Here is a 25,257-nt window from a genome sequence, read left to right on the forward strand (position 1 = left end):
TAGCACAGTATACATTCCATATTTTTCATAACCAAGATGTATCCCGGAAGCCTCCTGTTGGTGGTTTTTGACTGTGCTGCTCATCAGATAAAATTTGCTCGTATATACTCCTTATAGATGTGTACTGTTCACCCCATTTGACTATACACTCTTTGAGAGCAGAGAGCAAATGACCATATATTATATTTCTTGAAAGCCCCAACTGATGAAATCATAACTGATTCTTAGTAAATGGATTTTCAATAAAATGTCTATTAAATAAATACATCCTTGAAATATTCATCTGTTTAGTTATGGAGGTGATTTTTAAAAATTGAAATCTAACATGATGACTTTATAATAAAGAGCCTAAGTAAATTCAAAATTCATGAAAACTATAATTTACCTACAAAGATGATAAAAACGGGATTTAAAACTGAGCCATCTTATCAGTTAGGGTCCTGGCAGCTTAAAAGAGTAGATATTTACAAAGGAGTGAATGAGATTAAAAGCCCCAAAAGTGGTCCTAAAGTCCAGCCACCAGGACTAGCAAAAGTTGGAAAAGGTTACTACCCCTAACCTGAAGGTACAGACAAATTGATTCATTGATGACTGGATCCAAGGAAGAGGGGTTATGCTTCTGGAAAGGTGGCCATGGGAAGGGGAATGCCACTAGCAGATCTCTAGCTACAGAGAGTAAGTTACTGAAATAAATATCTCTGATTGCTCTTCTCTCCACTGCCAACTCCTGCCAGTGCTTCTCATTAGTAGAATCCAGAGGAAATATGAGCCAGCTGGTTTGTACCTGAAAGACCAGCCTTTCTGGGCATGCATTGGTTCCCGGGTGAAGGATAGTAATTGGAAAGTAACTGGCATGACTCTGGGTATGTTTAAGGGTCACATGATTATTCTGGGGCAAAGGTTACCTGGAAGTTTACCTTGAATGGAGGAAAAGATGAAATCCAGACTGTGCAGATTTCCTACAGTGTTTATTTTAGTGTATTAGCTATGGACATTTTAGTTGTTTCATACGCTGTATGGAAAGCAAATTTTTATTACAAAATTTGGGTTATTAAAACTGTGACTATTGAATAATTTATTAGTTGGTTAAAAATACATTATAAGGGATAACTTCCTTTGTTCTCTGTTAGGCCAGTACTTGAATATGAAGAGTGTCTACTTATTATGGAAAGAACTAAGTTAAACAGAAAGTAAATTTGTTACATAAAAAACAACATTTTATTCTTCTGGTAGTTGGAGCCTGCATGCAAATATGCGAGGGGTATTGTGTACATTTCCAGCATTCTAAGCAACATGAAAGCAAGTTGTAATGATCCAGTATACAAACCTTGTTTAATACTCTCATAATGAGTCATGCAAGTGATTAAATACTGTGATTTTAATCTTGGCATTTTAGTAACCCAATAAGATAGATGAAAAGGCAGCAACAAATTAGATTATTTAATCATATTTCATTCTAACTAAGAAGGTATTCTCTGCAATGTGTTTTTGTTTTGAAGTTTATCATAGCATAATGTTAAAAAAGCTGTAAGAATCTGCTACTGTTTTCTTCATAATCAATTTTCATGACCTTAAAAAAATTCCGAAGTTAAATTATTTCCACAAACACACAACTTCATAGTGCTTTGTTGTTTTTTGGAAGAAATCAACCGTAATGTCCACCTTCTTTTCTGAAATTCTACTTCATTTTCCAATGTGGAAACAAATGACAGCCACTCATTAGGTCTTTATGGCCTTGGAGAGACAAATGGGTGAGAGCAGTATGAGGGATGTTAACCCTGACCGGGCATGCTGGGTCCACACGCATGAGCCAAGATGCAGAGGTAATGGAACAACCCCTATCCCCACAGTTGTGCTCTGGTAGTCCAGACAACCCTCTACAGCTAGGGCATCTCTGGTCCTAGACTAAAGTTAGTATGATTTAGTTTAGAGGGTTACAGTCATATTTCTATACTCTTTAGCTACAACATAAAAGTCATGGAATCTCTGTACTTGGAACAGTTCTGTTTCATAGTTCTTTCTAGCATGTTTCTTGTTGTGATTTTTCTCTCCATGTTTTGTGCTGTCCTTCAGTGATTGAGTTTTGTCCAGCCTCAGAACACAGAGAAAAAGGAAAGCTATAGGCAGAGGAAATGATGACATGCCAATAGCAATCCTCAAATTACGAATCTTATAAAAATATAAACCAAGAAACAGACACCTATATGTTTTTTCTGGTGCTACTGTAATCTTCAAATGAAGGTTTTTAGCAAGCTCGACAAATATTTACCAGGTCAAGTTTATGTGGAAAATTTTGTGGCTGTCTTCCCCACAACTTTCACCTCCTTCCTACAGTAGAATTCACCCTTCTGGTCATAATCTTGAATGGCTCTTGTGCATAGCAATAAACACACATTTACCTATTAAAGAGGTTAACCTTCCATCTCAAGTTTGCTTCATAGTGAAAAATAATTGACAAATGATCTAGGTTCTAGGCATTTTGTAGTAGCTCTGTTTAGGTAATGTTAAAGCAGCTTTATTGAAAAACTATAATCTAGAAATATTTACATACATTGTCAGGTGGTGCTGGAGCCATTAGAGTTCAAGGTCCAGTGCTGAGCTTTGGTGTCTTAGAAACTCATTTTTGTCAGGCTTCAGCACTAGAAGAGTGTCATACTTAGCCAACTCACAAGTTTGGCCTGATATGGAAACAAAATTAATCAGTGATCAACTTCCAGTGAGAAACTTAGCAGCAAGGATACTGAAACAATATGTGGACACCTGTTTGCTGAATTTAGAAACACACACATACTTGAACTTCTGTTGGATGGTTCTCACTACCCCAAAGGATGTCAGTAGTATCATCGTTTACTGAGTACCCAGTGCCAGTCATTGATGGCAGCCCTGTAATGGGGCTGTTATTGTTCCATTTTGTGTTATCAGGGAACTTCTGCTGTAATGGAACTAGCAGTGATACAGTGGTGCCTAAATTCAATCCAGTTCCTTCAAAACTCTTGTATTTAATTACCTAGTTTCTGTTGTTTTTTTTTTTAATCCTCATCCAAGGACATGCTTTTGTTGTTGTTGTTGTTGTTGAAGAGAAAGAGGGAGTGAGAGAGGAAGAGAAATTTCAGTATGAGAGAGAAACATCTATCAGTTGCCTCTCATACAATCTTGACCAAGGACCAAACCCACAGCCTATGCATGTGCCCTGACTAGGAATCAAACCTGCGACCTTTTGGTTTATTGGACAATGCTCAGCCATACCAGCCAGGGCCTGAGTTTCTGTTCTTAATGTGGTTTTATAATTTTACTAAGGGGAGGCCTGGCATTTCCAAGGGGGTACTTCAGAAGCACTGTTAGGGGAGCAAAACATACAATTACCTTTGAAAAGAAGGTTCCAATATTCCAGTATTTGAAAACTACATAGTATGCTGTATATGCCATCCCTAATATACATGTGTGTGTATTTCTGTATGAGTATATATATCTGTATTGTGTATATGTATAGATTAGAAGTGGAATATATTAATTAACATAGTGTGTGATATATGTGAAAAAATAGCACTATTGAATTCATTAAGCTTCACTCAGATTTACTTGCCAAGACCCCTACAAAGTAGGTATCTTCCGTGTTGGATCCTTAAGGACAGCGAGAGGGTAGGTATGGTGGCTAAGGTTGCACAGCTGCCATCCACGTCAGTTCCCCTTCAGAACCCAAGCCCTTTATGGTACTACTTCTCTAGTGGTCTGTCTCACCCATCTCCAGAAGTCCTTATGACCCCTTACTGGGTAACTGATACTAAGCAATTCACTACTCATGTCCTGGGGATGGTGGACTTTGAATCAGATGGTTTCTTTCTTTAGGGCAGTTGATTCACTTACAGCTTTCTTACTTGCATTCCTGCCTGAAAGTACATCTCACCACCTTATTTAGAACTAGATGATCCAGTGTTTCTTCAGCATCATCTCTTTGGAAGTGGCATGTGTGATTATGGCATTCCCAGAGTGGGTGAAGTTGGCTGTCTTTATCTCTAGGAGGAATCAACTATCTTCTCTGATGTTGCTTCTTATTGGTGTTTCTGCCAGGGAAGATGTGACCAGATTTTGATTCCTTCTCTCATGGCAGCTGTTTTAATAGTTATCTTCAGTCTTCTTGTTGAAACAGGTCAAATGAGAGTGAAGGCCTGGGTTCAGACATCAGACATCCACAGACTTGAGAAAACTGTCAGCCATTTCCTTCCTGGCTTCCTTGTATCTTTGGGTTATGACTGACCGATTCTAACCTCTATGATTTACTTTTAGAGAGAGAGAAGGGGAGGGAAAAAGAATTTTCATCATGTTCTAGATGCTGATTTTTTTTCCCATGCGTGATTCTTCAAAATTGACTCTATGCCTCTAAAATTCTTTTACTACCCTTCTTAATTCTGGAATTTCACAAAAGTAAGTTTTCAATTTTTGTAAAAAACTGGAAATAAAAGCAAGTATGAACTACTATTGCCTTCACTAATTTTTAGTTCATATTGTTCAGACCCAATTTGTAGTGGATAACAAAAGCTTATCTAGGAGATATCATCTCATGAATTTCTTGAAATGTCTATTTTCTACATTTTTGCTGCACTGATCTCTCATCATATATCTACAAATAAGTTTATACTTCGTAATAATTATTTTTAAACCATATTGGATGGTTGATTTTCCTTTCTGGTAGAAATGAACTAATGAATCGGAGTGTCCCCTGTGCTCTAAAGTAGCAACGTATTTAAACAGAGCTTACAATTTAATCAATAGCACAGAGCTAACTTGATTTGTAGTAAAAAGCTAAAATAGGATACACTATTAGGTTATACCGATTTTATTTAAAGTATAAGTAATTTTACTGAGTTTTGAGTGACTATGGAAAGCCTCAAGTTGTTTTGAAAAGAAAGCTATTTTCTGGTGCTGAGTTTTCACTCTTCCCACATGTAAATTTAGAAAACTGGATTTTTATTTTATTTCACCAGAAGTGGCATCTGAATAACAAATAAAAGTCTCTTGTTTCTAGTTCAAAAAAAAAAGATTAGGAAGGAGTAAGTAAGAAAATTCCTCCCCTCTCACACCCATATTTCAATCTCTTTTATTTTCTACTGAGAGAAAATTCATTATCTGATTTTTTGTTTCATTTATTTCAGTGCCTCTGCTGTGCACTTACTTGGTGGAGCTGGCTTCTTCCAAGATTGTATTCTGACAGGGTGATGGGGCCTAGGGCCTGGCTGTCAGTATGCACTTGCTTTGAGAGGCAAGATGAGAAAATATGTTTCCCCTTCCTTCCATTTTAACTCTTAAAGCCAGTGGCACAAGAGGAATTTGCCATTCTCAGTAGATCTGTCTGTATCTTGGCTTCTCCTTTTTATGGCCTTGCCCTTCATGAATGAGAAAAAGGAAAGTGCAAAGTGTTTAACCTGCCATGGTCAGTTCACTGGATTATCCACACGAAACAATTTCTGTTTAAGAGGGAGCAAGGCAGTGAAGGGATTGTACAGACTGACCATTTTAGAAATGCCTGCCCCAGGAGTTTCAGGGGTGACTGTGGGGAGTACCAGGAGGGGATTGACAACAAGGTGTATTGGAGAATTTATTTTCATCTGCTTAAAGTGTACAGTCTACTTTAGCTCAGTATAACCAAGACATGAACTTGATCAAAACCTCATTCTTTGCCAACTTTCTAACCCCAGGAGCACTTAATTATTGATTATTCACTGAACATGGCTAATCGGGATGTCATGTGAAACGTGAGTGTGAGAGGAAGCCGATTCTTATTGCTGCCTTTCAGAGAGAAGGAGTTGGGTTCAACAAAGTGAGATACAGGTCTATAGAACTAGTTTTATTCATACTGCCAAACTTAGTGTAAAACTCAAGCATGGATATATAGAGTGTCTGATTTCACATTTTTTAGACTTTTGCAATTAGTCACCTTTCCTATTTGTGGGCAACTTTGCCATATGCATGCTCAGCCTTACAGTCAGACATATTTGCTTTCTTCTCTTCTCTTTCTTTTTAATGCAACAACATGATGGTGAGAGGTAAGTTTTTAATGGTGAGCTTAGTATTCAGGTCAAATGGAAAATATGAACTCAGCAGCTACTTTGAGCTCAGATATGTTGTTTAGTATTTCTTCTAATCAGAAAAGCCAAAGGCAGCCATTTATTTTTCTATATTCTAAGTGTCATAAAATACCTCAAAGGTCAATTTCCTTTGGCAAATAATTGTATAGTAGTGTTCTGCCTGCATTATGTCACCATGATATTAAGGTACTGAAATATATATATATGCCTAATATTTTTCCCCAAGACACTTTAAGTTCACTTAAACTCTTATATTTTTTACACCCTCTGCCTGTGGGGATACTTGTTTCATGCATACCTCTGTATCTGGTTTTCTTTTTACCTAGGCCTTCTGCTTTATCTAGTAGCCCGACATATTCGGACCTGCCCTTCATTAGGATCTCCCCACACCGGAACCCTGCTGCAGCTTCTGAGTCACCCTTCAGCCCTCCACATCCTTACATCAACCCTTATATGGACTACATCCGGTCTCTGCACAGCAGTCCATCCCTCTCTATGATCTCTGCAGCCCGGGGGCTGAGTCCCACAGATGGTAAGTCTCAAACCAACCCATTCTGCTTTGACACATCACAACACCTTCTCCCTCTGCCTCATCTGGGACATGGTGTTGAGTAGCTCTGATGTTTATTGAGTGTTTCCCATGTGCTAGATACTGTGCTAAATGCTTTAAGTGCATGTTTTCATTTCAATGTAGGGACACCTCCATGAGGGTGGGGTTATAATCTTCATTTTCAGGTAAAGATAGCAATGTGCAGAGGGGCCAAATAATTTTCATCCTGGTCCATGGCTAGTAAGTGACAGAGGTGGAACTCAAAGCCAGATTTCACTTACTATAAAATCCTTGTTCTTATTTACTGTTTTGTTCTGCAGCTTCACAGAAGTTTAGGTTGACCCTGTAGCCTTTCATACAGTGTGCGTGTTTAACCAGTGCCTTTTGCCTACTGTTTGATATATACTCTTCTGTCCTGCATGTCTGATAGGCACATTTATACAGGTGTGTCTATTAGAGCAGCTTTGCTCAAACTCCAGTGTGCATATGGATCACCTGGGTGGGGTGAGTCCAGGAGGAGCCTGAGATTTTGCACTTCTGAAAATCTCTCAGATAAAGTTAGTGCTGCTGGTCCATGGACCACTCACTAAATAGCAAGGTCTCAGAGAACTTGATGGTTCAGACGTATTTGCTGCATGTGCTGTCTATCCTTGATCATGCCAGACAAAAAGTAGAACAGGGAAATGGTGGGAAAAGAAATGAATTCTGTAATAAATGAACCTTAACTCTGTAATACCTGATGCTCAATTTAGGCTCTCAAGTATCAAATTCTGGTTGGTTCTATTAGCCTCCTAATTAAATACTTTGACATGACTCTTTTTAATAGGAGTCATGTATTCTGCGGTTGTCAAGTTCTAAACCATTTCTTCCATTCAAGAACATTTCCCATTGCATATACACATGTTCAAATTCACTTGCCCATAATTTCTAGAGCCTGAATTAAGGGCCATAATGGCATAAGCCTTATTGATTGCAGATAGTAGTAGGTTATGAGTCCTCTATAGCAGGTCACAAATCACTGATGCTTTTTTAAGAGGACAGAGCAACACCATGCAGTCCATCTCACTGAGCAGTGTTTGAAGTGGCCCTGCACTGTCCCCCTTGTCCATGCTAACCACTCTCTGAGGCTTGCTTTGCCAGGTGGAAATAGTATGTGGGAAAGCTGCATGAGGTTGCACAGTAAACATATACTTAGTTGTACTTCCAGGAGTATCAAGTGCTCCCGGAATAGCAATCAGCTTGTTGAAAGGCACCTAAAGAGAATATATTTTACTATTTGGACAAAATTCACATATGGTATTTTCTTTCAGTTTATTGAGATATAACAGACATAAGCACTATATAAGTTTAAGGTATATAGCATAATGACTTACATATTTTGTGAAATGATTATTACAGTATAATCACAGTTATATAGATACAAAAAAGAAAAAGTGTCTTTCCCTCATGATGAGAAACTTGAGTATTTACTCTGCAACTTTCAGATATACCATATAGCAGTGTTAACTGTATTCATCATGCTGTACATTATATCTCCAGTTCTTTTTTATCTTATAGCCAGAAGTTTGTAAGATTTATGTTTTAATAATAAAATTGTCAAGAGAGTCATGTGCAAGTCATGTTCTGCTTGGGATTTGGTTTTAGAATGGGGAAAATGGAGAGTCACCTCCATGGAGTACTTGGGAGTTTATGGAAATGACTAACAAGAAGGACAGAGGAAGAAGGTGATAAGGGAGGTCAGCTAACAATGGATTTGAAATTGTGCCTGGCTCGCTGAAATTTAGTTGAGCCACTTACTTTAGAAAGTAAGACCTCTAATTAAAGCATCTTATCTTCTGCTATCCATAGTATTTCATGATGAGTGTGAATAAGACATTTTTTATTGGGGTTCTAACCTTCCTTCTCCTGCCTCAAGAGTCCAATAATAGACAAATAAAGTTAAGTCACTAATATTATTCTCTTGTGGTCTCAAAGTTTTTAATATACATCTCTGTCTTTGTAATAAATAAAAATTCTATTGGCATACAAGTTAAACACAAAGTTATTGCTAGAATGCCAGTTTTTCTACATAGTTAATTGAAAAACTAACTTTTATTAATAGAATGGTATGAGCTATTAAGCACCTTACATGCATCATTGCATTCAGTACTCCCAGCAACCTCACAGAGCAGTAAGAGGTAGAGCTAGCATTTGTATATAGATCTTCATGAATCTGGAGACCACACTCAGAACCTCTGCAATATCCTGCCAGTTTTGCATGTAAATTGGCAGGTGGAAACCAGTTATTATCCCACTCTTATAGAGCTGACTCTTGCCAGTACATCGTTCCATATTGGTAGGTATATTTTCCCTCTTGATTTTGTAGTGAAAAAAAGAGTTTTTAAATTATGGAACACAAAATTGCAGCTTCTCACCTAATTGTGTGTTACTGAAGCTGTGCTGACTATTCCACCTGTAAGTGCTGGGTCCTCCATATGTTGAGAACTGACTCAGACACTCCTGTCAGAAAGCTGAGAGAGGACTTCCACCAAGATGTAGGTAGAAGCACTGTGCCTTCTCACACAACCAAGTTTAAAAACAACAAAGTTTTAGCAACAAAAACACAGCCAAAGCACAGAAAATTGAACTATATGGAAGTCTGACAACAACGAACCCTTCAGCCAAACCAGTAAGAGGGGCAGAGCCAGCAGCAGAGCTGGGTCCGGCAGGAAAGATCCACTGGACCAACTCGAGCGCGCAAAAGCACCAGCAGCCGTGGGCGGATCCCGGGTGTGGAGTAGCGGGTGGACCCACTGAGGGTTGACTGAGGTCACACATTTGTGCGCAGATAAACTGGTGAAGGAGCAAGTGGTGACACAGACCCTGCAGGCCCCAGTGGCAGGAAGCAGCAGAGGGGATCTTGATTGTCCCTCTCTGACCCCGCCCCCATATACATCATCACAAACCAGCTACCTGGGTGGCCACGCCCTGGTGAATACTTAAGGCTCCACTCCTCATACATAACAGGCATGAACAGATCAAAACATGGCTCAAGAGCAACTCAGAGCCCCAGAGCTGATAAATCTAAGCGATGAAAAATAGCCAAACTTTCAGATGCACAGTTCAAAACACTGGTGATCAGGTTGATTTTAGTCACAAATTAGAGAAACATATGAAGGCTAAACTAATTGAAATGAATGGAAATGCACAGGAAACCAATAGTAATGGAAAGGAAACTGGGACTCAAGTCAAAGGAGTGGACCAGAAAGAGGAAAAAAATAACCAAACAGAAAAGGATGAAGAAACAAGAATTCAAAAAAATGAGGAGAGGCTTCGGAACCTTCAGGACATCTTTAAACGTTCCAACATCCGAATTATAGGGGTACCAGAAGGGGAAGAGGAACAGCCACAAGTGGAAAACTTATTTGAACAAATAATAAAAGAGAATTTCTCCAATCTGGCAAAGGAAATAGACTTCCATGAAGTCCAGGAAGCTCAGAGTGTCCCAAAGAAGTTGGATCCAAGAAGGAACACACCAAGGCACATCATCATTACATTAGCCAAGATTAAAATGAAAGAGAGAATCCTAGAAGCAGCAAGAGATAAGGGGACAGTCACCTACAAAGGAGTTCCTATAAGACTGTCAGCGGATTTCTCAAAAGAGACCTTACAGGCAAGAAGGGGCTGGAAAGAAGTCTTCCAAGTCATGAAATCCAAAGACCTACAACCAAGATTACTCTATCCAGCAAAGTTTTCATTTAGAATGGAAGGACAGACAAAGTGCTTCTCAGATAAGATCAAATTCAAGGAGTTCATCATCACCAAGCCCTTATATGAAATGTTAAAGGGACTTACCTAAGAAAAAGAAGATAAAAAAGATGAACAGTGAAAGGACAGCAAACTCAGTTATTAACAACCACACCTAAAACAAAAGCAAACTAAAAGGACAGCCAGATCAGGAGCAGAACCATAGAAATGAAGATCACATGGAGGGTTAGCAACAGGGGAGTGGGAGAAGGAGAAAGGGGGAGAAGGTACAGAAAATAAGTAGCATAGATTGTAGGTAGAAAATAGATAGGGGGCAGGGCAAGAATAGTATGGGAAATATAGAATCTAAAGAACTTGAGACACGTGGTCATAAACTAAAGGGGGGGATGGTGGGGGAGGGGTGTGCAGGGTGGAGGGGAATGAACGGGGGAATAGAACAGCTGTAATGGCATAATCAATAAGATATATTTAAAAAAGAAAGCTGAGAGAAATATGGTAAGCATCTAGAAAGAAATCATGGTTGTTTAAATTGTCAACTAATGTAAGGAAGGTGAACATCCAGTGATTTGATATAAGAAACAATTTTGTTTTGTAAGGCAGACATGGGAATGACTTAACTGTATACATACATTTTAATAATTTTAAATTCTTGGTGACTTCTTTAAACTGTAGAGTTGCAAAAAATAATTTTTATTTCACCTTTTATGATCTTGTGGCTGGGCTAATAATTAATATGAGACATATTAGCACAAAAAATGCCCCTAATTTGTTACAGGTGTACTTTTAGGAGTGTCATAAAAATATGAGACCTGAAAACACATTTGAGGCTTATGTGCCATTCTGGAAAGAGGGGAGGTAGACAGGGGCCTGGGGTTTCAAATGGAAAGTAGGCAACTTAACAGGTGGATGAGAAAGAGCATACATATGGTAAACAAGTACTTGATGGGCCACCCAGAAACAATGGACACAGAAGGATGTCCTTTTTTAGATTTTATTCTATGTGCTACACTTAATTTATATTATGATCCTAAATTCTTCTCCTTTTAAAAAATTGGTAAGAAGAGAAATATGGTTAAGCAGTAAGAAGGTCGATTTTAAAAAATGTGTCAATTACAGTTAACATTTATATCAGTTTTAGATGTATAGCATAATGGTCACACATTTAAATAATTTACAAAATGATCCCCTGATAATTCTAGTATCCAGATGTGTTCTTTTAAGCAGGTTTTTCTGTCAGAATTCCTTTAGGCATGTAGGGAAGAGCGTGAAAGTTTCTTTCTGACTCTTTTGTTTCATAATAACCAACTTAAAATCAGTATTCCAAAATGTATATTTTGTGGTGGCAAAACTTTCATCCCTTCAAAACTAACCTCAAATATTTTATAATGTATTTAATTTTTTCTGTTTTTTTTCTTCAGTTTTATTTTCAAATAAAAGATATTTGGTAGAATTTAGTGAAAACACAATTTGAGTTAAAGGAATTTTACTAGAATGAGCCATAAAAGGAATTACTGATGCAGACTACATAAGAAATGTACTTTATTGACCTTGTTTCAACCAGTAACTCTGCTTTTCTTATCTTGTCTTCTCTTCTAGCGCCACATACTGGAGTGAGTCCAGCAGAATACTATCATCAGATGGCTTTGTTAGCTGGCCAGCGCAGCCCCTATGCAGACATCATTCCATCGGCTGCCACCGCTGGCACTGGGGCCATCCACATGGAGTATCTTCATGCCATGGAGAGTAAGTGATGGGGCTATTTTCTGTAGGAATGGCAAATGCTAACTCATGAAATGGAGAGGAAGATGCAAAAAGTAGGTAATTATCTAACTTTACCATCCAGAGGAAGAGGAGGCGTCATCAACACTAGGTGCCCTGGTTCCCTTGGTTTTCTAGGAAGCTGCCACAGGTTTGGGCATCATGGGAATCCCTGTTTAGCTTGGGAACATATTGGAAGGTGCAGCCCATTATAATTTGGGAGATAAACAAAAGTAATTGTCCTGCCTTGCTTGTCTTGATAACAAAATAAGGAAATGTGTTTCATTACATGAATGTCTTTTGCCTAGTCATTCATTCCTTGGTTTTATTGATTTTATGTCTTAAAAGTTAATTTTAAAAAAGAGCTGTACTTGGTTTGACTTTTTTCTTGATTTCTTTTGCCTCATGTTTTCTTACATTAAAATTGTATTTCACTAAGACTTTTTATCTAGGAAAAATAAAAAGCATTTTCAAATTAGAACACTGTTTTTGGTACATAACAGTGGAAGAATATAGGATCATTTGGTGCTTTTAACAAAGATTTTATTTACTTATTTAGAAGGGAAGGAAAGGAGAGAGGGAGAGAAACATCAATGTAGGGTTGCCTCTCATGCATTCCCCACTGGGAACTGGCCCGCAGCCCAGGCATGTGCCCCCACCAGGAATCGAACTGCACTCAGTCCATTGAGCTATACCAGCCAGGGCTCATTTGATGCATTTTATATCAGTTATTTTGGGGTCCCTCAAGGCTTGTGATGATTTCTTTGGGTCACTTATCAAGACATGTAGACAAATGGGACTATGATTATTACTTTATAGAACATCTAAGAGATCTCAGTTACAAAGATTCTTTGAGCACAGTTGTCAGGTGCCAGGAAGTGACTTGGTGACATCATCCAAAGCATACATCAGTGAAAGCCACTACCCTTTGAGTATGACAATGACATGACTTTGCATACTATGGAATATGCTTGAGATCTTTATTTGTTTGTTTTTCCTAGTAGTGATTATCTAGTGGTTTTCCAGCTGTCATCTATATTCTTTTGTGAAAAGGGTATATATTTGTCAATTCTCTGGCACTAGTTAGTAATTCAGTCCTCAGGTCTGGAGAATGTTCACGCAGTGTAGAAATCTACAGCTTCAGTCTTACTTTCATGAACTAATGTAGCTATTTTACACAGTAACATAAGTTTGCACTGGTTTGCATTGTGGACTTTGTTACCACACGCAAAGTGGAAAAAAAATGAGTGTGTTATATGTTCTGCCGGGCCTTTGCTCTGTAGAGGGGAGAGCTTAAATCTCAGATTCATCATAACTACATTTCAGTTAAGGATTGTAGGGAGAAAAGGTTAGTGTTATTATGCAAATTAGTTACTTAAAATATTCAAATAATTAAAATAAGATAGAATCCTTGGGAGGTCAGACCATATTACCTTCCCTATTTCATGAGAATATGTCTAGTCAGGCAATGGGAGTTTTATCTAAATAATGAAGCTTACCCTTTTTCTTTGTAAAAACTAATTAAGGCATTTTAATTTGCCTAAGTATATGGTAAATTGATCTCCATTATGTAGGAATTTAGATGTCCTATCATTCATTACATAGAAGGAAACTCCCTGCCCTGGCTTGAGTGTGGGCCTGCAAAGCAAAGGTTCACAGGTTTGATTCCCAGTCAGGGCACATGCCTGGGTTGTGGGCCAGATCCCCAGCAGGGGGTGTGTGAGAGGCAACTACACATTGATATTTCTCTCTTTCTCTTTCTCCTTCCCTTCCCATCTCTCTAAAAATAAATAAAAATATTAGAAAAAATTCCCTTTAAAAAAAGGAAACTTCCTTTTCTTTGTCAGAATTTTTTATTAGAGTGGAGAAACAAAGCAATTAACAAAAACCAACCTGAAGATTCCTGCATTGGAACAATAAGAATTCTTGACCTTATATTTTAAAAGGGGACAGTTTGATTGGTGAAGATCTGGGCCACTTCTCTTTCAGATGTTTTGAAAATGCTTACCTTGTCTCCTCTCCCCTTCAACAAAGGATCCCAAACACTGTCTCAAAATGCTAACTTTCTCTTTTCTTTGCTTGATTATTAGGGGTTTGGGAAAAGTATAGTTTGGAAAGTGCATAAAGTACTATGTTCTTTCTTTCTAAAATAATTGAAATGGCATTTGGTTAAAGATCACATAAGAAGTATACACAGAATTTAGGAGATTTTTCCAGTACTGAAGTGAAATAGTTTTAAATATTGCATTGGAGGAACACCTGTAGTAGCAGAGCTACCGGGATCTAGCTGGTCACTCTGACCCATTGTTCCAGATCTGGATTCCTCAACTGGCAAAAAACACAATAGACTGATTTCAGATGAGCACCTGATTTTTAAATGTGCCAACAATGGGTGTATCTGGGTTCTAGCCAACTTTAAGATAGGGTATTTCTGTATTGCACATTAGAAATGAGCCCGTTTAATGTCTCTAATTCTACCTTTGGGGATTCAAGTGACTTTAAAAGACAGGAGAACAAGTAGTATCCCTATAAGGAACACGCTAGAGATGAGGGCACCTGAAACACATTGTTTATATTAGAGAAAACTGACTTAAACAAGCGCCCCTTTTGGAGGGAAAAATTGAGGAGCTGGACCAGTCAGTTGGAGTAGAGGGTACATGGAGAAATATGAACCCTGTGTTTGTCTTTGAGTGATGTGAGGGAAATATAAGTATTTTATCACTAGTATTTTGTAGCATCATATGGCCTCCTTAGCTAGTTAGTGATTTAAAAAATTAAAGGCATTGCAGGGATCAGGTCTTCCTAGAATGTCCTGTTACTTCTTACTCTTCCAGTGATCCCCGAGGCCCAGTGAGTCCTATGAGAAGGGTTATTGTTGAGGGTTATATGGAAGTCAATTCTAAGTCCTGTTTGTCCTTGGAATCATTTGGAAGTGGACTGTAATTCTCTATTGAAAAACTTGTATGATGAAATTAGCCTCTCATAGTGAGTAAATATGATACATTTATGTGTAAGGCAGATTCCATAATAAAAGTAGGGTGCTGATTTAAACACTAAAAATGTGTACATAGTTGGGATTGCTATTTTTTTACTAACATGCTCTAAATCAGGTAACGAAAGTATTCTAAATGAAGAATCTCAATTTTAAATGTGCCTGAAAAAAATTTGAGTAGATACCACATTCATCATTCAAATTGGTTTTCTAGCTTTATACATAGATGGTACTAACTTACTAAGTTCCAGTTTGTGATTTATTTTTTATTAACTATGAAGTATATCTCTATTCTATAATGTTATCTATAGAGTCTTTATATTCATCTATTTCATTTTGTTAAATTAAAGTACGTTAGACTGTGGATCTTGTGTCAAGGTCCATCCCTGATGAAGAAAATATTACTAATAGATTTTCTGGAGACCAGCTATATAGACTTTTTATATAAAGAAGGCTTACCTTTTACTTCAGTTTTCTAGGTACCATAAAATTGCCATGTTCATATAAGCAGGTATAGCCATGCTATGACATAGAAACCTTCCATTATTACTTAAAAGTGATCATGTTTTATTTGCCCTTTATCTATTGGGATTATGTTCTCATTCTTTCATTAAAGTTTACTTTGATGACATTGTAATGTAAATGTAACTTTAGAAAAGCCAGGAGTGGGCCTGTAGGCCACACTGAGAGCTATGCTCTGAAGTTCAAATCTCTAATGTCTACTGAGTTGAAAGCAAATGGGCATTAATTTATTTAACTCTCCAGTTAAGAAGTGTTGTATTAAGTTAGCATGCATTTAAGTTGTGAGTTGTTAACTTCCAGGTTAGAATTTCATTGGCAGAATCTTCTTGAAGGTGAAAAATTCTAATAAATGTAGAGAAGTAATTAATAAATCCAGAAGATTAAAATAGTCTTATCAAATCTCATTATAATGTTCTCAGGGTTTTTTTCCTCCCCCACCTTGGAATATCTTTAAACAAACTACATCCCAGGATCGTAAATATTTTGGGGACTTATATTGTTAGGCTATCGGGATTTCAGGTTAGTGTTCCTCTTAGGGCCAGATAGTTTCTCGTTATGGGGCAGGGGCTGCCCCACACATTGTATGGTGTTCAGCAGCATTTGTGGCCTCTACCCACTAGATGTAAGTAGCACCCGTGAGCTGTGATAACCCAAATGTCTTCATGTGTTGTCACATGTCTCCTGGGGGCAATATTGCCCTCTAGTTGAGAACCATTAATTTGGATAATGTATTTAGCAGTATTTTAATAAAGCTTTAAGTATAAAATGAATCAGATAACTACAGAAATTGGTGGGAAATGAGTGCATAACCAAGCTGAATTTTTTATCTTAAGACACTTGAATTCATTTTTCTTTTAGCTCATTGCCTTAAAGTGGTACTTACTAGGGTGGGGAGGGTGGTGTGTTGTGTAACTGTGGGAACCACTGTCTTTGTTGCTTGTGGTGAATTAATGATTGGGAATATCTAAGCAGCCATCAGAGTCATAAATCACTAGAAATGAGAGGGATAACACATAAAAGTCTTTCCCTTTTGTTTAGCAATTTATCATTTTGCCTGCACATTAATAAACAGAGCTCCCCTGAGGTAAGTTCCTGGAAGATAAATATTTCTCCCTAATTTCCTCAATTGTAGCCAGTAGATCACAAGTGGGAGGAGAGTTACTTGTCATTGCAAGTTGCCACTTCATATCCTTCATTTCTTCTATACAGGCGAGTAGCAATAAATAACAAGTACTGCAGGTATTCAGGTTCTGTTTTGTTTATTAATAGGCACCAGATTCCCGAGCCCCAGGCTGTCAGCCAGGCCAAACCGAAAACGTACACTGTCCATATCACCACTATCCGATCATAGCTTTGACCTTCAGACCATGATAAGGACGTCTCCCAACTCCTTGGTCACAATTCTCAATAATTCTCGCAGCAGCTCTTCAGCAAGTGGCTCCTATGGTCACTTATCTGCAAGTGCAATCAGGTATGTATTTTCCCAAAGCTGTATTTGTTTCTTTAGTAAAACCTCAGCTATGGACTGTACCTGGATTTGCAGTACTGACTCCCTATGAGGAAGAATACAGCAACATGACACTGGGCCTGACCCAGAATGCAGATTAAATATCACTACACTGAATTCAAGATCCAGTTACTGGGCCCACAATAATTATTTTTGCATACTTTAGTCAGTAGTACATATATTCAAATAGTCGTTATTCAGTTATGATGAAATTTACTTCATAGAGACAGTGAGTATGGCAAATCTTTTAATCCTAGCCCCTCTTACTGGTTATAGTTCTCAGAAGAGAAACTGACTTCATACCTGGTTGTGCAACACATGCAAGAACAAGAGCCAAAAGCAAAAGACCAGGCATGGTATAATTCACATCTGTTACTACCGGGGTAAAGCATGCACTGGGTAGAAGAAAGAAAAGGTGACAGGAGGGCCTTCAATCTAATGGAAAATAAGTGTGGATGACATTGTAAGGCATATCTATCATAGGAAATCCGGGGAAAAAATTTGTTGTAGTAACATACCATATTTACTAGAAATGAATACTGGTTGTTTCTTTTAGAAGGTTATCAATTACAGTTTTAATTATTTTCCTGTTCAATTATCAGCAAAGCTCCTTGGCAGGCAAGTTATTGTTTAAATGTTATAAATCTCCATTTTTATATGATGTCATTTTCTGCAGTGTTCCTTTGTTCTTTTGATATGGCCAATAAAGTATCGAAACTTGGAGGAAAGCAAATAACTGCTTACATGATAGCAGTCAGTAGATAGAAAGGGGTTCTGTATGTTTTCAAAATTAGCCACTAGAGTAAAAAATGTATCTTTGGAATTGAGGATATCTGTAGGAAGATTCCAGCTTTGCCACCAACCATCTGTGTACACCTGGCTCAGTGGTCAGCCCTCTGAAGCTGTTCATGCTTATGAACTAAGACAAGATACCTGTTGTACATGAGAGGGTCACGTTTAATTTAAGCTGGTGTGGATTTGAAATTCCAGGATAAAGACTGGGAATGACCATATTCCCATTGGTAGAGCCTCAGAGAAACTGACCCTAAATGATTTATCCAGGAGATAAGCTACTGTGGCCTGTTTGTGCTACCCTGTGATCATTCCAAGTCTGGTTCTGAGTCAGTACACCCAACGTAGAACAGTGACCTGGCTGTTCTGCACCTCTGGCAAATACTCCTGGTGTCATAGATTGCCACTGACCGTGTAACTATTATGTGGCTTAAGTAGAAGTCATAGTGTCAAAGTAGTAGAAATGTAGTACATGATGGTATTCACACAGAATCACTCAGAGTCTGCATTTCTCATGCTTCTTGAAGGAATTTTTCTTCCCTCTTGCTCTCTGTCCAGCTATCTGGACTTTCTGCAGCATCTAAAGGATTTATATTAAAATATAGTGTGCAAAATACAGTGTTGTCTTTATTTTTACCCCAGCATCTCACTGACTTTTTGATCACCCTTTTGATCGCACTTGCCCAGGTAATCTCGTACTCGTACTTGGAAGATGTCAGTACACTGACTTGGATTACACTTTCCTTAACCTTCATTTCTTCCTTTATTTTTTGTTGTACTCAATGAGTTCTCTGAGCATCCTTATCACCAGTGTTTTGAATTCTGCTCTGATAGGTTGGCTGTCTCCATTTTGTTTAGTTCTTTCTCTGGGGTTTTGTTCAGTTCTTTCATTTGGGCCTTATTTCTCTGCCTTCTCAATTTGACAGTCTCCCTGTATTTGTTTCTGTGTATTAGGTAGAGCTGCTTTTACTCGCTTTTTTAGTAGTGTGTCCTATGTCCTAAGGCATCTGTAAATTATGTGGGGTACAGTTTGGGTAATTGCCAGGGCGAGGCTTGCTTTGCTGCTCCATGCTCCACTTGTGGGGAGGGAGCAGAGAGGGGATGAGGCTGCTGCCTGGCCACCAGAGGTCCAACTGGCACTCGCCTTGTCTCCAGTCACTTCATCCACTTTCGTATGCAATTGGCACCCTTCCAGCTGCTGCCCAGGAATTTGCATACATTCTAAGTCCATGAGGGCCCTTTATGTAGTGAAGATCTAGAACTTTCTTCTGCTGCCCAATTCCCCACTGGTTTTTACAGCCAAAGGTAATGGGGATTTCTCTTCCCAGGGCTAGAACTCTGAGGTGTGTGGTCTGGCCTAGGACTGGGCTTACTCACTTCCAGGGTACCACTCCCAGTTTTTATCCAACACAAGTGAATGCAGGACTCTCCATTCCACTGCTGCTGCCTCCACCACTGCTTGTCCACGCCACACCACATCTCTATCCATCTTTGGAACTATACCCTTCCTACGCATCTGGATGAATGTGGCTTCCTTAAATCCTTGGTTATTAGACTTCCATACAGCTCAATTTTCTGACACTTCTGGGTGTTATTTGTTTTTGAGATCTGGTTTTAATTCTTTTTATGGTTGTGTGAGGAGGTGAAGTGTGTCTGCCTACACCTCCATCTTGACAGGATGCCTGTGAAGGTTACACAATGTGAAGTAAAGAAAAATATACAGGAAACCAACAGTAAGAGGAAGGAAGCTGGGATTGAAGTCAATGATTTGGCACAAAAGGAAGAAATAAACATTCAACAAGGACTGAGAGAAGAAACAAAAGTTGTCTCTTTGCCTCTCCTCAAAGAAATGAGGAGAGGCTTAGGAACCTGTGGAACAACTTTAAACATACCAACAACCATATCATAGGGATGCCAGAAGGAGAAGAGGAAGAGCAAGAAATTTAAGACTTATTTGAAAAAATAATGAAAGAAAAATTTCCTAACTTGGTGAAGGAAATAGACATAGAAGTTCAGTAAGTACAGAGAGTCCCAAACAAATTGGGTCCAAAAAGGACCACACCGAGATGCATCCTAATTAAAATGTCACATGTTAAAGATGAAGGGAGAATCTTAAAAGCAGCAAGAGAAAAGCAGAGAGTTACTTACAGAGGAGTTCCCATAAGACTATCAGCTGATTTCTCCAAAGAAACCTGGCAGGCAAGAAGGGACTGGCAAGTTGTAGTATTCAAAGTCATGAAAGGCAAGGACCTACAACCTGGATTACTCAATCCAGCAAAGCTGTGTAGAATGGAAGGACAGATAAAGTGCTTCACAAACAAGATAAAGGTAAAGGAATTCAACATTACTAAGCCATTATTACATGAAATGTTAAAGAGACTTATTTAAGAAAAAGAAGATAAAAAACTATGAACATTAAAATGATAACAAACTCACAGCTGTCAACAACTGAATATAAAAAACAAAAACTAAACAAACAACCAGAACAGGAATAGAGTCATAGGTATGGAAATCCTTTGGAGAGTTATGAGCTGGGAGTGGGGACAGGGAGAAGGGGGGGAAAGGTGTAAGAATTAAGAGGCATAATTGGTCCATACAGAATAGACGGGGGGGGGGGGGGTTGTCAAGAACAGTATAGGAAAGGGAGAAGCCAAGGAACTTACATGATCCATGGATAGGAACTAAGTGGGGGATTGCTAGAAGGAAGGGGGGACTGGGTGGAGGGGACAAAGGGGAGAAATTGGTTCAGCTGTAATATCATAATCAATAAAATATACTTTTAAAAGTATACTAACTTGAAATTATCATTGTCCCCTGCCTCTAAGGAGCTACAACATACCTCATTATTGTCATTAGAACTGGAAGAAGAGGTCCTGAGGACCTTGTTGCAGTCAGGAGACCTGGGCCATCACATCCTCCTGTTCTTTCATGTTTTCAGCTCTTTTCCATCTGTCCTTTCTCTTGTAGTGTGCGCTCTTTTTCTTCAGTATGCATGTACTGTATGTTAGGTTAAGATGTAGGTTTTAAGGCATATAAGGTAGTACACATAACCCAAGAAGAGGAGAGCTTGCTATATAAACAATAATTATTATCAGTACTGCTTGACAGTTCTTTAGCTAGAGAAATGTTAGTGCTTTGCTTACCCTGTTTTAAGTTTCATTTTATGAAATCTAAAAACTGTTTTGAGGACTAATCAGTAAGTAGCAGGACAAGTGAAATGTGCATTCAGGATGCACTTAAGCTGTGCTACACAGCAGGCCTGAGGCACACTCATTGTTTTTGTCTCACAGGTTTTGGAAAGGATAGTGTTCTTCTTCTATGCATCAACACAGTGGGTCTTTGCAAGAGGAGGCTGACAAAGGTATGCCTGCTGGGCATTAGTGTCAGCACTCAGATACCTTGCTTTTTAATTTACCCCAAATATATTTGCCTTTCATACATACATGTTTTCTAATATCTAGTCTGCTTCTGGTATTAGCAGTACATAGATTAATGATGTCAGTTAAGTATCTAAAAATGTTATTCAATGTTTAAGGACACATATTGAGTTTTCTGAAAAATGTCATGGCCATTTACTTCACACTTGTGTCTTGTTACTCTCCAAGAGACTAATAATACAATTCACCTCTTTGAAATTCCCATGTTTATTCATTGTGTAATTTACTGTATGTTTTCTCCTATAGAACACACTACCAGAAGGCTGAGAACTGTGTATGTCTTGTTCCTGGCCACACTCCATGCACTGCAAAGTCTGCGTTCTAGACACACCTGACACCACTCAACAAATATTTCTTAAATAAATAAATCAAGGAACTCTTTAATTAGTAATTAGAATTGTAATGACCTTTACTAAAGGATTTTTTATATCACAGATGAATAATTAGGGTTTTCAGAAAGTTACAGTCTATAAGGAACATGTATAAAGGACCCCTGGTAATGGACAACAGGGTGGGGACTGACTGGACAGGAGAGGGGGCTGGGCAGGACAGGGAGATCAAGGAAGGAAAAGTTGGTACAACTATAATTGAACAACAATTTAATTTAACAACAAGTTATAGTCTATATGAATAGTGTATTAATATGTCCAGATGTTGATAGTTATACAGAGATAAAAGGATGGATGTAACAAGGGATAAAAAAGCCAAATGTCTATCTTAAGTTCCTATATGGTTCTTATATTAAATATATACTTAATAATTCAGACTTCTATAAAAATGCCATAGAAAGCAAGGCTTAAAACAAATACTTAATTACAGTGGAACTTTGGCTCTTGAACTTAATTTGTTCTGGAAAGCTGTTTGAGAAGCAAAGTATTTGACCTGGGAGATGTTCAAGAATGGAGGCTTGACTGTATGTCTTTTTCAAATGTATTGTCCAAATGTTAGATCATGAGTCTTTTTTTCAAGTCATAACTAAAATGATAATTCAAAAACCATAACTGCATGTACTTGGAAATGATAGTATGAAGTATTTACTGCCTCAAACTTCAACTTCTCTATCACCTGAAGATACCCATCTAAGACGAGATGGTTCACATTTATGAAATACAACATGTAATCCCCATTCTATATATGGTTAAAGCTAATGTTATAGGTATACAAATAATGACATTATATTAGGAATAGTTTTCTCTTTGCTAATACCTAGCTCAAGAAATTGAGCTGCCAATGGAAGAGGTATTTCAAATGACACTCTTTTGCCTGTAGTCTTCTGGCAAACATAAATACATAGAATGAAAAAGTGAGTAACACTCTCATATAAACCACCAATTACAGCTTTCTTGCTTTCAGTTTAATGGCTAAAATGAATATGGTTTCATATCCTTAGTAGTTTTAGGTCTGGCATCGTCAGGACAGATATCTCAATGAAAGGGAGAGTTGTGTGCCCAGAGCTACAACATCAAAAGTGGTGGTTTCTATTGTCAGCACTGATGAGCTCTGCCTGGTAAGCAGAGGGCAGGTTGTGTTTTCCACATTATGCAGCATCAGCACTTTCTGACAGCAGGAATAAGGATATATCTGGCAGGTCCATTGCCACTTCCCAAGGCAGAGTAGGAACCATCTTGGCCTTCACAGCAACTTGGCTGTGTACTGTTGCTAGGGTCAACATGTTTATGTTGAAGAAACAGTGCAAAAATGAGTTGGATGGGAAATATCATGTAATAGAGGGATACAGTGCCAAATTACCAGGGTCCTTAAAACTGTTCGATTGCATCTTCTAAGAATTAGAAGACAACCTTCTCTCCCATAGCATCAGTGTAAGTAATTAATATTAACTAGCAAAGATACTTTTCATTTATTCTCAGATGTGGTCATTGGTTTTTATACAGTACTTTATTTAATCAGTTACTCATTCATTCCCTAAATACTTAACTGAATATTCATCTATCTGCTAGTCACTGTGCTGGTTATGGGGGCTACAAAAATAAGTGAGAGACATGACCAGTGTCCTCACAGAACTCACAGAAGGGAAAAGCTTCTAATTAGATATGAATGAATGAGTGGAGCTGATGTTCTCAATGTGTAGTTCAGTTTTTGAGGGGGTGTCAGCAGCCCAGGACTCCAGATGGCAGTAAACACAGTGAAATGTTTACTTACACCAAAACACAAGGTCGGAAGTGAGCAGAGGTCAGGTTATACATGGTGTCCTGGACCACAGATCCAGGAACAGGGGCTGCATTGTTGTAGGGATAAGAAAGTTGATGGTCAAGGAAGTTATTGAGCTGAATGAAAGGCACTTAGCTACTTAGGGGGCAGAACCTGGTGAGTCTAACTTTGAACTTATTCTTTCTTTCCCTTGAGTAGGAGGCACAACTAAAAGAATTGGTGAGAAGCACCATTTACAGTAGAGAAATAATATCTATCTTACGATGTTTTTTAAAATTATGTTTATATTAATATATTTTTCTAACCACTGCTTTGAGCCAGATCTCATTGGAGAATGTATCACTGCTCCCCCTTCACAGTCCTGGAGGTTTTGTCTGTTTGGCAAATACCTTTTAAAGCCTTTAGAAAGAACACTTTGATCATGTAAGGCCAAATACCTAATGGATTTCTGTCTATAACATTATTCAAAAAGTGTGTGTTCCTCACTGTAAACATTGCAGGCCATGCTTACTCATTTTGTGAGTATACAGGCCTTTATTTGTGTGACTTCTTTTGAGGCTGCTGGATTTTTTAGTAAATGTGTTCTGGAAGCTTTTATGGATGCCAAGGGAAGCCTTATTTATTTATTTTTTTTCTATAGAAGTGCCTGCTTGTTAAGTGTGTCCCTAACCTACCTATACACAAAAAATAATAGCCGTTGACTCATTCTCTACAAAACTGGAAAGAACTTTTCTTACTTTGAATAGTGTTTTTACTTTGAATGGCAGTGGCTGTGCAATAAATTTCACAGCTGTAACCTGAAAGTGGATGACCTTGTTAGTACAACAGCCACAAAGTTGGTTTATTTTTATTTTAGAGAGAGGGGAAGGGAGCAAGAAAGAAAGGGAAAGAAATGTCAATTGATTGCCTCCTGTAAGCACCCCAGCTGCAGGCAGAGACTGCAATTCAGACGCATGCCCTGACTGGGAACTGAACCAATGACCTTTCGTTTTGTGAGATGACACTCGACCAACACCATCCAGCGCTCACAAAGTTGGTTTACACTAGTACCTCTTCTCCCCCTTCCTCTCTCTCCTCTTGAAGTCAGTTTCTCAAATTGTGGGGTCCTCATGTTACTGCATTGTTGACTGTTGCCTAATTCTACCTGCGGTACTGGTTTCATGAGCAGCAGTTGAGAGGAAGATGAGATACTGAAAAGTAAATCTTGGCGTTGGATCCTTCAGCATACAGAAAATAGACTTTTACTGCAGCATAAACTGTTTTTAAAATTCGCATCTGAATGAAATTTAACAATCAGGGCAATTGAAAAATTAATGTCTTTATAGATAGTTAAGAGTTGATTTTACATTTAAAGCAAGACATGTTATAAAACTTCAGCAAGGCCACATATACTTTACTCTTCCCCTGGGGAAGAGATGCTGCCTTTGTGATAGGGGCCTTCCAAGTACCGCCTACTTTTGGCCCTATGGTGGTTTAGCTCTTGGCCTGGCCAGCTCAGGGTTGAGCACCCTCCACCTTTGTTATGATGGAGTTCCAGAGGTGAACCTGAAAATGGATGAGCGTTTCTGCTAAAGGAAATATGAACAAAATATGGGGAGTATTACTCAGTTACCACAGTCTCCTTTATCCTTTCTCCACATACCTGTATGTTGCACATTAATACAAACTCTAGCACTGCAAATCTGTGGAAGAGAGATTCC

The 25,257-nt window shown here is 38.4% G+C and overlaps 1 protein-coding gene across 5 annotated transcripts in view; it reads left to right on the forward strand.

The window, feature by feature from the left end:
- Positions 1 to 25,257, forward strand: part of GLI3 (GLI family zinc finger 3) — a 318,015-nt gene that overhangs the window by 207,112 nt on the left and 85,646 nt on the right. For 4 of the 5 annotated variants that reach the window (XM_053662976.1, XM_037132127.2, XM_053662978.1 and 1 more), the window contains 3 exons: positions 6,410 to 6,615; positions 11,977 to 12,123; positions 16,922 to 17,123. In XM_053662976.1, the coding sequence (XP_053518951.1) occupies positions 6,410 to 6,615; positions 11,977 to 12,123; positions 16,922 to 17,123 (555 nt within the window). The remainder of the gene's footprint in view (positions 1 to 6,409; positions 6,616 to 11,976; positions 12,124 to 16,921; positions 17,124 to 25,257) is intronic. The other variant, XM_053662977.1, reaches the window with a different exon arrangement.

The sequence above is a fragment of the Artibeus jamaicensis genome, unplaced genomic scaffold (genome assembly GCF_021234435.1).
Source record: "Artibeus jamaicensis isolate MK-2021 breed Jamaican fruit bat unplaced genomic scaffold, CSHL_Jam_final contig_311, whole genome shotgun sequence".
Classification (NCBI taxonomy): domain Eukaryota; kingdom Metazoa; phylum Chordata; class Mammalia; order Chiroptera; family Phyllostomidae; genus Artibeus; species Artibeus jamaicensis.